The sequence below is a fragment of the Cupressus sempervirens genome, chromosome 3 (genome assembly GCF_028749045.1).
Source record: "Cupressus sempervirens isolate cs-2001-9-10 chromosome 3, ASM2874904v1, whole genome shotgun sequence".
Taxonomy (NCBI): domain Eukaryota; kingdom Viridiplantae; phylum Streptophyta; class Pinopsida; order Cupressales; family Cupressaceae; genus Cupressus; species Cupressus sempervirens.
This window is the reverse complement of record NC_143120.1, coordinates 789197983-789210151: the sequence shown is the minus strand read 5'-3', so window position 1 is coordinate 789210151 and position 12169 is coordinate 789197983. Positions and strand designations below refer to the sequence as shown.

At 32.3% G+C, this 12169-nt stretch overlaps 1 protein-coding gene and 1 pseudogene across 1 annotated transcript; both read left to right on the top strand.

The window, feature by feature from the left end:
• The first annotated feature begins 1595 nt into the window (after positions 1-1595).
• LOC149569161 (DExH-box ATP-dependent RNA helicase DExH12 pseudogene) lies at positions 1596-4050 on the top strand (annotated as a pseudogene).
• Positions 4051-4421: 371 nt separating this feature from the next.
• On the top strand, positions 4422-8597 carry LOC149569160 (uncharacterized). The gene is given in 4 exon segments (XM_089816839.1): positions 4422-4440; positions 7133-7425; positions 8005-8239; positions 8341-8597. Coding segments are annotated over 4 exon segments (804 nt in total).
• The last annotated feature ends 3572 nt before the right edge of the window (positions 8598-12169 follow it).

Sequence of the window (12169 nt, the reverse complement as noted above, 5' to 3'; positions counted from 1 at the left end):
AATGGGAGTTTTGCTAGGTGACCTTTCTAGCTTAATGTCTATGAGAGCAATGTATGAGCAGAGTCAAAAATGCTCATATTTATGATGATACATCTTGATTAAACAATTATAATTATTTGAAAAGTTGGAACTGAGGACTAAAAATGTATCTTTACACATCTTGATGTATTCTCAATATATAAGTTTTTTGATACATTATGGTTCAAGGCATATTTTTTCTGAACTGGCCATGAGATGTGGCTACTTTATGTATATAATACCAAACTACCTATTTTTACATTGCTTGTGACTTTCATTCATATTTTAGCTGTAGGATTCTTTCTCCTAGAATAGCTATATCATGTGCTAAAGCTCATGGTTATTTGAGTTGTACTATTGTAAACATGATTGCTAACTATTTTAGAGTCTTTTAAAAGTTTTTCCCCTAGCATAATGTTTATGGAAATTAAAAGGTGGACACATTTTTCTTGTAGCATAGTTGGAAGTGTGGCTTTTACTGAATGACATCAGTGGATCTTTGGAGATAAGAACTATTTAAGTGAGTTGAATTCTGTTGGTTCGGTTTATGGATGTATCTTGTTTGAGGTGAGTTTTTGGAGTATAAAAAATTATAGTGACTATTGTGTGATTTATTTCAAAAATCCTTCCTTCAACTGGTTAACATGTATCATACCTTTCTACTTTGCACAAATTACATGTTAATAGTGTAACTTTAGGGACCTGATTCTCTAATATCTAGTAAAGTTGCTGCTTTTTTTGTGACAAAGGTCTTAGACATGTGTGAGCAAACATATCTAATTTGTGCCAGTGGATGCTGAGAAGACTGTCCAGCATACCCAAGATTGAAATATTGGTTCTAGTGTTTACTTAAGGTGTTCTAAAATTCTTTGTATTTTGTTTTCTTCATCAACTTAGTCAATTCCTTCTGCTTGTTTCTAAACTATTAAAAAGTAAAAACATAATAGAAAAGGCTTAGGTAGTGAAAAATTAGAATGCCTATAATGGTCTCCTTTGATTTTGTGTGTAATTACAACATGTGGTTATTAATTTGTTTCATAAGCTGAAGGAAAATGCAGAGATTTTCCTTTCCCCAATAACTCTAAGTGGAATGGATACCATTCCCGCCTGGACTACAAAGGAGAAACTTGCTCTTGCAATAGTGGAGTAGGGATTGGTCTGTATGATTCCTTTTCTTTTTGGGCATTGGTGTTGTCCCGATGCAAGTGGTGGTTCATGAGTTGATTGGTTTGTGCATCTTGTGTAATAATTTGTACCTCATCCAATAGGGCTTGTATAGAAAACAAACTTCATTAGACTACTACTTTTTCTTGTAAATGAAACCTTCTATAGAATCTTATCCTAGGAAACTTCCTTTGGTAGAGGCTTTGATCAATTTTGTTGGTACTGCTACTTACTATTATATTTAATACCACTATTGTTAAGAATAGTTTTTGTCCTATCATTTTAGCTACTTTTTTATCTTGACTGTATAGTGGTAGGTTTCTCCAATTCTTGATGTCCACAAACTCTCCATCTTTTTTGAAATAAATTTCTAATTAGTGTAATATTGGAAACCAAAATTGTTGCTTAGTGTCATGTACAGTGTATTTTGTGACAAGGTATGATACAACTTGCTATTACTTAATGCATTTTGAATGGGGTTGTATCAAACAATGTTTCAAAGCTATGCTTCCTGTAGGCTACTTCACTTATATTTTGGTATCTGTCAAAGATAGCCCCAAAACTGCCAACTAGATAATAGACTTGTATTTCATATGCTTTCCAAGAAATCCAATTTTTAAAATATTTTCATCCATTATCTTGTATTTTTGTTTTAATAGATCTCTATTTCATGTATTGAGGTCATATTCTTAGTATGCACTTGCATAATCCTCAAATTTAGCTATATAAGGAGAAATGTTCATATTCTCAATATGTGCTTGCATAAACCTCATTTTATGAACATTCTAAAATCTATTTAAATTTCTTCTTTTTGCTTTATTTTATCAATGCAAGATTAGAACAATGAAATATTTGGTGAATACACAATCAAATTCTCATTTAGTGGAGGTGGATATTAACATTTTTGATCTATTAGTTTAGTATAGGCTAATGTTGTATTTTTTTAAATTACAGTATCCTATTGAATGGTAGGATCAATTTGCTTTTGGAATCAAGGTTAGTGCAAGATTTTCTATAATTAGCCATTAGGGTTACAATTTTCTATAGTGTAATATCCTTGGTGTCTGTCATGTACCATTAGAGATTCATATCTAGGGCATTGATATAGCCAACTTTGAAGCTCGAATGTAGGGAATGACCAAGCCAACTTACACATCAATAATTTAGCATGAAAAAGGAGGCAAACTAGCTCTAGTGTTCATGCCAACAAGAAAGCATGCTCATCTTACTACCATTGATTTATTAACTTATTCAAATGCAGATGATGGGGAAAGATCCCAATTTCTTCAATTTACTAAAGAAGATTTGAAACCTTTCATTGCCAAAGTGAAAGAACCTACATTGAGCCATGCATTATCTAATGGAATTGGGTATTTACATGAAGGTCTCACTTTGGTAGAACAAGAACTTATAGCCCAATTTTTTAGTGCAGGGACAATTTAGGTGTGTGTTGCAAGTAGTTCAATGAGTTGGGGATTGTCTTTGTTACTCATTTGGTTGTTGTCATGGATACATAGTATTATGATGGATGGGAAAATGCTCATACAGACTATCCCATAATTGATCTTCTCCAAATGATCGGGTGTGCTAGTAGACCTTTGCTTGATAATGCTGGAAAGTGTGTAATTTTATGCCATGCACCTTGTAAAGAATATTATAAAAAATTCTTATATGAGCCATTTCCTATGGAGAGTCATCTAGATCACTTTCTCCATGATCATATCAATGTTGAGGTTGTCATGGGTACTATTGAAAGTAAGTACGATGCTGTAGACTATCTTACTTGGACATTCTTCTACCAAAGACTCACACAAAATCCAAATTACTATAATCTTCAAGGTGTCAACCACAAGCATTTGTTAGACCACCTTTCTGAGCTTATAGAGAGTACGTTGAGTGATTTGGAATCAAGAAAATTTGTTGCCATAGAAGATGATATGTATCTTTCTCATTTAAACTTGAGGATGATAGCATCTTACTACTATATCAGCTATACCACCATTGAACTCTTCAACTCATCCTTGTTTGCAAAGACAAAGCTAAAAGGACTTCTTGAAATTCTTGCTTTTGCCTCAAAGTATTCATAGCTTCCCATATGGCTAAGACAATGCATTATTGCAAGCTCACTTTTCAAGGCATGTCATAGCTGGTAACCTAGCACTAGATCAGCAAGAAGTGCTTCTTTCTACTAACTAGCTTCTTCAAGCTATGGTGGATGTTATTTCTAGTAATGGTTGGTTGAATTCAACTCTTGCAGCAATGGAATTGAGCCAAATGGTTACACAAGGTCTTTGGGACTGTGATTCTATCATGTTACAGCTTCCACATTTCACCAAGGAACTTGCTAAGAAGTGCCATGAAAATCCAAGGAAAAACATTGAAACTATTTTTGATTTAGTTGAGATGGAGGATGATGAAAGGCATGAATTGTTACAGATGATAGATTCACAACTATTAGACATTTCTCATTTTTGTAGTCACTTCCCAAACATTGATCTAACATATGACATAATTGATAGTGATGATGTGAGGGTTGGAGAGAATGTAATAGTGTAGGTTACTCTAGAATGAGATTTTGAAGGTAGATAGGAGTTGGGTCTAGTTGATGCACCAAGGTATCCCAAAGCAAAGGAAGAAGGATGGTGGATCATAATTGGGGATTTAAAAAGTAATCAACTACTAGCCATTAAGAGAGTATTGCTCCAAAGAAAGACTAAAGCCAAGCTTGAGTTTACTAAACCTTTAGAGCTTGGAGAGAAGACATGTACACTGTATTTCATGTGTGATTCATACCTTGGGTGTGATTAAGAGTACACTTTCATAGTCAATGTGAATGAAGCAAAAGATGAAGAAAATACAAAGGAATGAATTTTATTTACTAAGTACTATAGCTGTACAAATTTTGCATGAAGTTGACTCTCAATATATGCAAGATTGTGAGTTTGTACTTGTATTTAAGATTTAAAATTTTGGATACTAGCATATATTTGGATTAGCTATTTGAAATTCACTTAATAACTTGTAAACAACATAGGGCTAATGCAAATTAACACCTGCTACAAATATAAATTCTAGTACACAGTGAACTAAAATATGAATTTATGGTTGATTCAAGAATTCTATTTACCTATTTTTTAGTATTTTCTTTTTGAGGAGTTTATACCATTTCTAAAATACAACTATTTTAGGTTGGCTAACTTATTATATGCTATCTATTGAGAGCTTACATCTCAAGAATTATGCTATTTGTTTGTCAAGGTATATATCTCTTTGCTTTTATATTTTAGATTCTTTTTTAAATTACCATTATCTTTCCTTTGTAAGTTACTTCCATTCTTGAGTATCTTGAAATTACATTTATTATTTTGGGGATTCATGTGGTATTTTCCTAAAAATGGAAGCCACCTAAAATGCATTTATTATCTGAAATCTATCAAAATCTAGACATTTGTATTAGTTTGATGGTTTACGGAATCTAACCCTTCTAACAATTGGTTCATGATTCATCCCATGTTTCTTTTCCTTTGTCGGTAGTGAGTTTGAGTTTTATGGAGGGAGGATGATCCTATTCATTTGATTTCATTTCAAGACCTATTTTTCTTTCTTTTTTTGAGATGTAAGTAGCATGCATTACTAAGAGCTTGAATGTTGGTGTGAAAAATATGATTTGGCAGTGAAAAATGAAAATTAGTACATATATTTATTTCTCATTTAGGAAGGGAAGTATTTTTTCACTTGAAAACCTTTTCAGTACTCAGTTTTCTTTGATAAACATTGAAATTGGGTAGACATTTACCTATAATAGCCACCTCCACCAGGCAACTTCAAGGTATTTCCTCCGATGCCCATTCTCATTTAGATTGATGCTTCCTCTAGCCAAAATTTATTAAGTGAATAAATGAAAAATTGGTTGCCATTAGTTATAGAACTTAAAAATATTACTCTATAATTTATTCAATTTGTTAACTAAAAGGAACTGGTATGTTATCAAAAAAAACCACCCTCAAACCATTTATCAATTATACAAATGATGAAAAACAACATTGGGGCAAGGTTGATTTCTATCTGAGGAGTACGGGAAGCAGTTTAATTGGAGCCCTTATTGTTTCTTTAGGTATCTTGTGTCCATTCATCAGAGATCCTATTCTAGGATTTTAAAAGGCCACACACAACTTAAAAAGAAGTCTACAAAATGACTACAATCCTTTGAAAAAAGAGCATCAAGATAGAACATAATTTATAGGTAAGGACAACACAAATTGTCATCTATAATTCATTGTTTGCAATGCATTTACTTTTTAAAATCTATTTTCCATGTTTATTTTTTTAGTTTTTGGGAGCCTATTCCTAATGTTTAGGATCTTCCAAAGGCATAGCAACCTACTTGACCCTAACATTGACCATCCTTTCTCCTATCTCTAGCTGTACACTAGTGTAAGTGCCTTTCATCTGTAGACATTTACATTGACTATTGGGGTGTGATTCTATTCTACCTATCATTTATGTGAGCTAGTGCCTTATATTTTGTATTATATACTTTAATATGTGCAATATTTATCACAAAAAAACAAATAAAGAAAAAACATAATTATGCCCTTCAAACTAGGTGTTTTACTATCTAGACATTTGAAGGAAATGTTTCTTCTGATAACCTTGATTAAGTTGACAACTAAATATTATAGTGCAAGTAAGAAATGTCTTCTTCATGTTGTTTTGAAGTAGGACCTTGAAGAGCATGATCCAAATCATTTTAGTTATTAGTCCCCGTGTTATGCAAGGTAGGGTACTAATGTTTTCATTGGGTTCATAAGAGGGACTCTAGGTTTGATGTTCTTGAGATTAATGACAACACACAAGATTTTAATTTATATTTATACAACTCAGTTGAATAATTGCTATGTACTAGGATTTATATCTTTCATGTTTATTGAAGATAGATTCAGGTTAAATTCTAACTTCACATGATGACACCAAAGCCAATTTAAAATCATATGAAGGAATTTGTAGATATTTTATCTAAGGTATCTAAACTAAGTAAATTATTTTCAACTTTCATGTTGCAAAGACACCTTTAAAATTTACTAAGGCATTTGAAATGTATTGTTTTAGACAAATAGTTGCATTGTGTTTTGTGTATCCAACCCTGAAGTTAATTTCATGGTGTAGAAACACTTTTTGTGTTCTCTAAGGCTTCTCAGTAGTATCATTCTAAGAGAGCCACATTATATTTACTATTATTTGAAATTTCAGCTTAGTTTAAATGGAAGATGGATTTTTGGATTATCGAAACACATTGAGATAAGATCTATAAAGCAGGCAATAATGTATGTCAAGTTTCAACAACTAAAAGGAGTTGTTAAACTTGTCACCAATTATTCTCGATACAAGTTGGTGTTGAGTTTCCTTTTTATTATTTTGTAGATCTATTGCTATTTGTTTAATGTGCAATTGTGGAGAAATTTTTAGATTATCGACTTTTGTGTTTCTAAGGTTTTCTTACAAGTAAGAAACATTACTTGATTAAAAAATTCACAATGTCTTTTAGACTCCTGTGGTTCTTGATATGAACATTCTATCTAGCCTAACTTTTCTTTTAGCAAGTTGTGATAAGGTGGAAAAGATCTTTGAATTATATTAACTTGAATAATTTGGTTATTCAAGTCAAAATATCCAGATCAAGACCCCATCATTCCACACATGAACTTCTTGGAGGGTGTTAGACTGGTGACATATAGTGCTAACCAGAAAAAGCAATTTGTATAGCAGCAAGCATTCACTTTGAGTGTAATTATTCTAAATTCTCTTGTAGGATCACAATGTTCTATTTTTATAACATTTTGATCTATTAAAACAAGTTAAACTAAGTTGTTTTACATATAATTATGGTCATATAAATCATTCTCATTAACCTTTCCTTTTGTGATCTATGTGTATAGATACATGTAACTAGATTGGCCTACTCATAATAAAGACAAGAACAAGAAGTTGTCCATTACTTTCATTGAATCAATGAGGGAAGTCATTCAGAATGTTAGGCAGGTGACATGTCAGGAAAAAACTGATTATGTTAGATTAGGTTTTTTAGATGAAATAGAGCCCCAAGAATTTGGGAGGTTGCAAGTTCTAAAAAAAGTAGACAAGTATTGCCTATGCTGGTGGATTAAGGTGGTTTTATTATGCTTTTCTCTATTAGCACTTGTAGTTGCTTTCATCATCTCGGGAATGCCAATTCGAATTGACCAAGTTTTGAAATTTTTTAACTCCTTGTGCTTTTCTTTGGAGATCTATAAAATTAACTTTTATTTTTCTTTTCATCATTGATAATTTTGGTATACCATCCAGCTTAATTGAGATAGCATTATTTTTCGAGTTCGTGTTATGATAGTTTTTTGACTTATCCGCTGCAATTGATGATTTTTCTTGACATAATTTAGTTTTATATGGAAAATAATATGAGAATAAGCTAGGGTCAGGGAAGAATTGACATTTCTCTATGTGTGTTAATGTAAATGCACATTCATGTATGCTTGTAGTTGTTTCTACCTATTTGGCTGAAAATGATTGTGAGTCACTATCATTTTCCAGGTGGTCTATATATATTTGAAAGTGTTGGAGAAGTAGATGGAGAAGCAAGATATCTGTAGTTTAGAATGCTCCACATCTTTTGCTAGAGTTTATGATCATTTGTTTACGACTAGCCAAACTAGAATTAATTTTGTTCTTGCATTAGTGTTGGAAGACAAATTACATGGATGTTGCCTTTATTTTCTCTAAAAAAGAAAATTTCTTCTCATAAAAGTCTTATGTTATTCCTTGTGGTAGGTGATTATACCAATCTTGGATCGGCAAGCAACAACTTTTAGTGTGAAAGCACTTGTATTTGTGCTTATTGGGTCAATGGGTTTGTTTCCTATTTTTTTGCTACCTTCTATACTTTCAATGTGGCTAGCTAGAATAACATTTGGATACAATATTAGATTCTTGATAACAATGGAAGGAACAAATATTGGCATGTCCTTGCCTTACTTCATTGGGTCTGCCTTTCATATCCAAATACATGTAAATTTCTGCCCATCATCTTGTGGTTCCATGTTGATAAAATTTAGCTGATTGAATTTGTAAGATATTTTATAATGGTCAATATCTCTTTTCTAACACATAAATGGCTTGAAAGGTGGCCTAAAAAATCTGCACTCATTAGGCTAGTAGGAGAAGGAAATTGGTTCCATTAGTTCTAAGCTATTTCTCTTTTGAGAATCTCACCATTTCCTTACATTATTTTAAACTATTCTAGTGTTGCTAAAAATGTCAAGTATAGCCCATACATAATTGGCTCATTTGTTGGAACTATTCTTGAAGTGTTTGTTACAATCTACTGGAGGTCTTCATCATATGACATTAAATTTGACATTTAAGCATACCTTTCTTGATCATTAGACTCATTCATGTAAAATATTGCCTTAAGGTTTTGTTAAATAATGGTACTGTATTGTTATTAATAAGAATTAATAGTTTCCAATGAGTGGTGTTTTCAGTGTATCAAATTATGTGGTGATTTAAAAGGAGTCAATTGTCTAGTTTGAGTCAAATCTTCATTGATTCACATTTCATGAGTAATCTAGAAGAACCCATCTCTCATGAGTCATGACCATGAATAAGTATATTACAATAAAATTGATAGCTCTTCTATATAAGTAGAAAAACATACTATAAGGTTTAAGAACATACTATTGGATAGAATTGTTCAATTGTGTGTTGTCTTTGATGTTACACAAATGTCATATCAGTCAGTAGATAGAGTCTACTGAGCATTTCTGAAAAATACTCTATGGAAACAATTTTTTTCGAGCTCACTCAGGCATCAAAGGATTCTGTGGTAGAAGTTAGTGTTAATTGAGCTCACATGTTTAACAAGGAAAGTTAGTTTCTATCGAGTTCACTCAATCTCCAAAGGATTTTGTAGAGTTTGTAGTATTCATCGAGCTTCAGTTGGTAAACACTGGAAATCAATTCTAGAATAGTGTCTACCGAACAAGGTTGGGCAATGAAGGATTTCATTGTTTTGAGAAATAAAGTTTAATTATTTCATGTAATGATTGTAGTCGACTAGGGTAATGATTATTGATACATGTAACTTGTAAATGAGCTGACTTGAAAATTTGTAAGGTATAAATAAAAGGTCAAGTTGTGACTTCTAAAGTGTAAGGAGAGAGCATGCAAGTGTGTTGATTGTGTGAAGAGGAAAGTGTGAGTAAATTTTGAAGAAGGATCATATATCCTCTAAGAGAAAAAAAGTTGTATTTGATTAGAAGAGGATCTAGTAAAGTAGAACTGAGATCTGTATCAAAAATTTAGTTGCATCTCATTCAGGTCATTTCATTATTACTTTCTCACCATTGTAGTAGTGATTTCAAAATCTCTTAATAGAGTTAGTTTAACATCCATTTTGTAAATCCTCTAACAAGGTGACAGTTCTATTGAATTATTCTAAAGTCCTCTAGCAAGGCCACTCCTAATAGGGTGATTAAATCCTCTAACAAGGTCACACCTAATAGTGTGTTTTGTAACCTTTAATAGGGTTGGCTCCTAACAAGGCTCACTTCAGAAGAGTGAAAATCAGTAGCTAGTTACTTGGTGGTTTTCCCTATATTGGGTTTCCATGTTAAATCTGGTGTCTTTTGTATTTATGTTATTTCTTTTATGCATGCATATTAAATCTTTGTGAATCCTTAAAGATCAGTAATAAGTTAACATATAGTACATCTACCAAGTTAATTTTTTTTTTGTATAGCTACCTAGTGACAACCTGTAACTAGTTTATAAGACATCTAAGGGATTTGTGGATTTGCTTTTGTGGTAACTGATTCACCCCCCCTCTTAGTTACTCCATCTATATTTCCAACAATTGGTATCATAGCTTTTGGTTCTTGTAGGAAGGATTTTAAGGATCTAAGCTAAAGATCAAGATGTCTTACAAGAGGAAAATTCCAAGGCTTAATAGGGACAACTTTTTAGCATGGCAAGGTCTCATGAGACTCTATCAGCTTCCATTGGAGGTATAGAATTGAAATATCTTGATGAAGAATATGTAACTCTTGCTGGTACATTATCTGTTAATGACATTGTTGAGAAGAAGAATCATAACACCATGATGATAGACATTGCATCAGCTCTAAGCTATGAAGAATTTGATGATATCAAGGACTACAAAACTACCTTTGAAATGTGGAACAAGCTAAAGGATATCTATGGAGGTGACGACAATGTGAGAAGAGCCAAAGTAGAATGTCTAAGAGGACAATTTGATTAGATGAGGATGAGAGAGGATGAAAACATTGCCAAATATGTTGAAAGAGTCAAAGTAAGCATTAGTACAATCAAGGCTTTTGGATGAGACATTAAGGAGGGAACATTTGTAAGTAAAGTTATTAGAACATTGCTTCCCATTCATGCAATTAGAGTTTCTGCAATTCAAGAAAGAAGATGTGAAGTAAATCATAAGATAAATTTAGAGGCCATAGTAGGAAGATTGACTACATTTGAGCTAGATAACTATGAAAACTATGTTCCAGCTTCCAAGAACATTGATTCAACATTTGAAGCCAAGATTTCACTCAAAGAAAAGGGCAAAAAGATAAAGGATTCTCAATCAAAAAGTGAAAAAGAATCAGAACAGAGTTCTAACAGTGATCTTGAGGTGGTTGAAGCTCTACTTGTAAAGAAATATTCTAGAGGAAAAGGAAAATACAAAGATAAGGTTTCTCTAATCTATTTTTCATGTGAAGAAATTGGTCATATTACTGCTAAGTGCCCAAACAATAAAAATAAGGATGAAAAGAAGGGTCATAAGTGCAATGGCAAGAAAGATTTCAAATCATTCAAGGACAAAGATAAGAAAACATGTTTCATGGCTAAAGATTCTAAGGATTCTAATAATAGTGAAGATGAAATTGTTTACATTACCATGAAAGATGAATTTGATAATGATGAGGAAGATAAGATGGCACTTATATCTCATGTAAGAAAAAATGATACATGGATCATAGATAGTGGTTGTTCTCATCATATGACTAGTGACAAAACAAAGTTTGAATATTTTCAAGATTATGATGGTGGTAATGTGAGGTTTGGTAATAATGAACCTTATCGCATAAAAGGAAGATGAGGAATCTCACTAACCAAAGAGCTTGTATGTGATAATGCCTATTGGGTTGAAGGACTAAAACACAATCTGTTGAGTGTGACATAGCTAATTAATATTGGATTTAAGGTGGAATTCATGCATGAAAAAGCAAGATTGCTGGATGAAAAAGGAAAGCTGATTGGATCAGGCATACAAACAAAAGGTAACTTGTTCTATCTTGAACTTGGTGAATGTTCATGTTTTATTGCTCAAGTTGAAGAAAGTTGGCTATGGCATAGAAGGCTATGTCATGTGAATTTTGATAACCTGGTGAAAATAAACAAATTCAAGAAAGTAAGAGGCATTCCTAGTATAAAGAAACCCGATGTTGCTCTATGCAAGAATTGTTAGATTGGTAAGATGAGAAAGACTAGCTTTAAAAGTAAAAACTATAAGTCTAAATAAATATTGGAAATTGTGAATACTAATTTGTTTGGACCTATTGGAATTGAGAGCTATATTGGAGAAAAGTTTATTCTTTTTGTTAATGACTACTTTAGAATGATAACTATCATGTATTTAAGAGAGAAGTTAGAAGCATTTGAGAAGTTTAAATGGTATTTGGCTAGAGTAGAAAAGGAAATAGGGAAAAGAATGAAATGCTTGAGGTTAGAAAGGTGGTGAATTCATCTCCCATGAATTCAATAACTTCTATATTGAAAGAGGAATCAAATAACAAGTATCATCTCTTGGAACTCTCAAGAAGAATGGAATGGCTAAAAGGAGGAATAGATCTATCATGGATTGTGTAAGGACTTTAATGATTGAAAAGAATATTGCTATCAAATACTAGAAGGAAGCTAT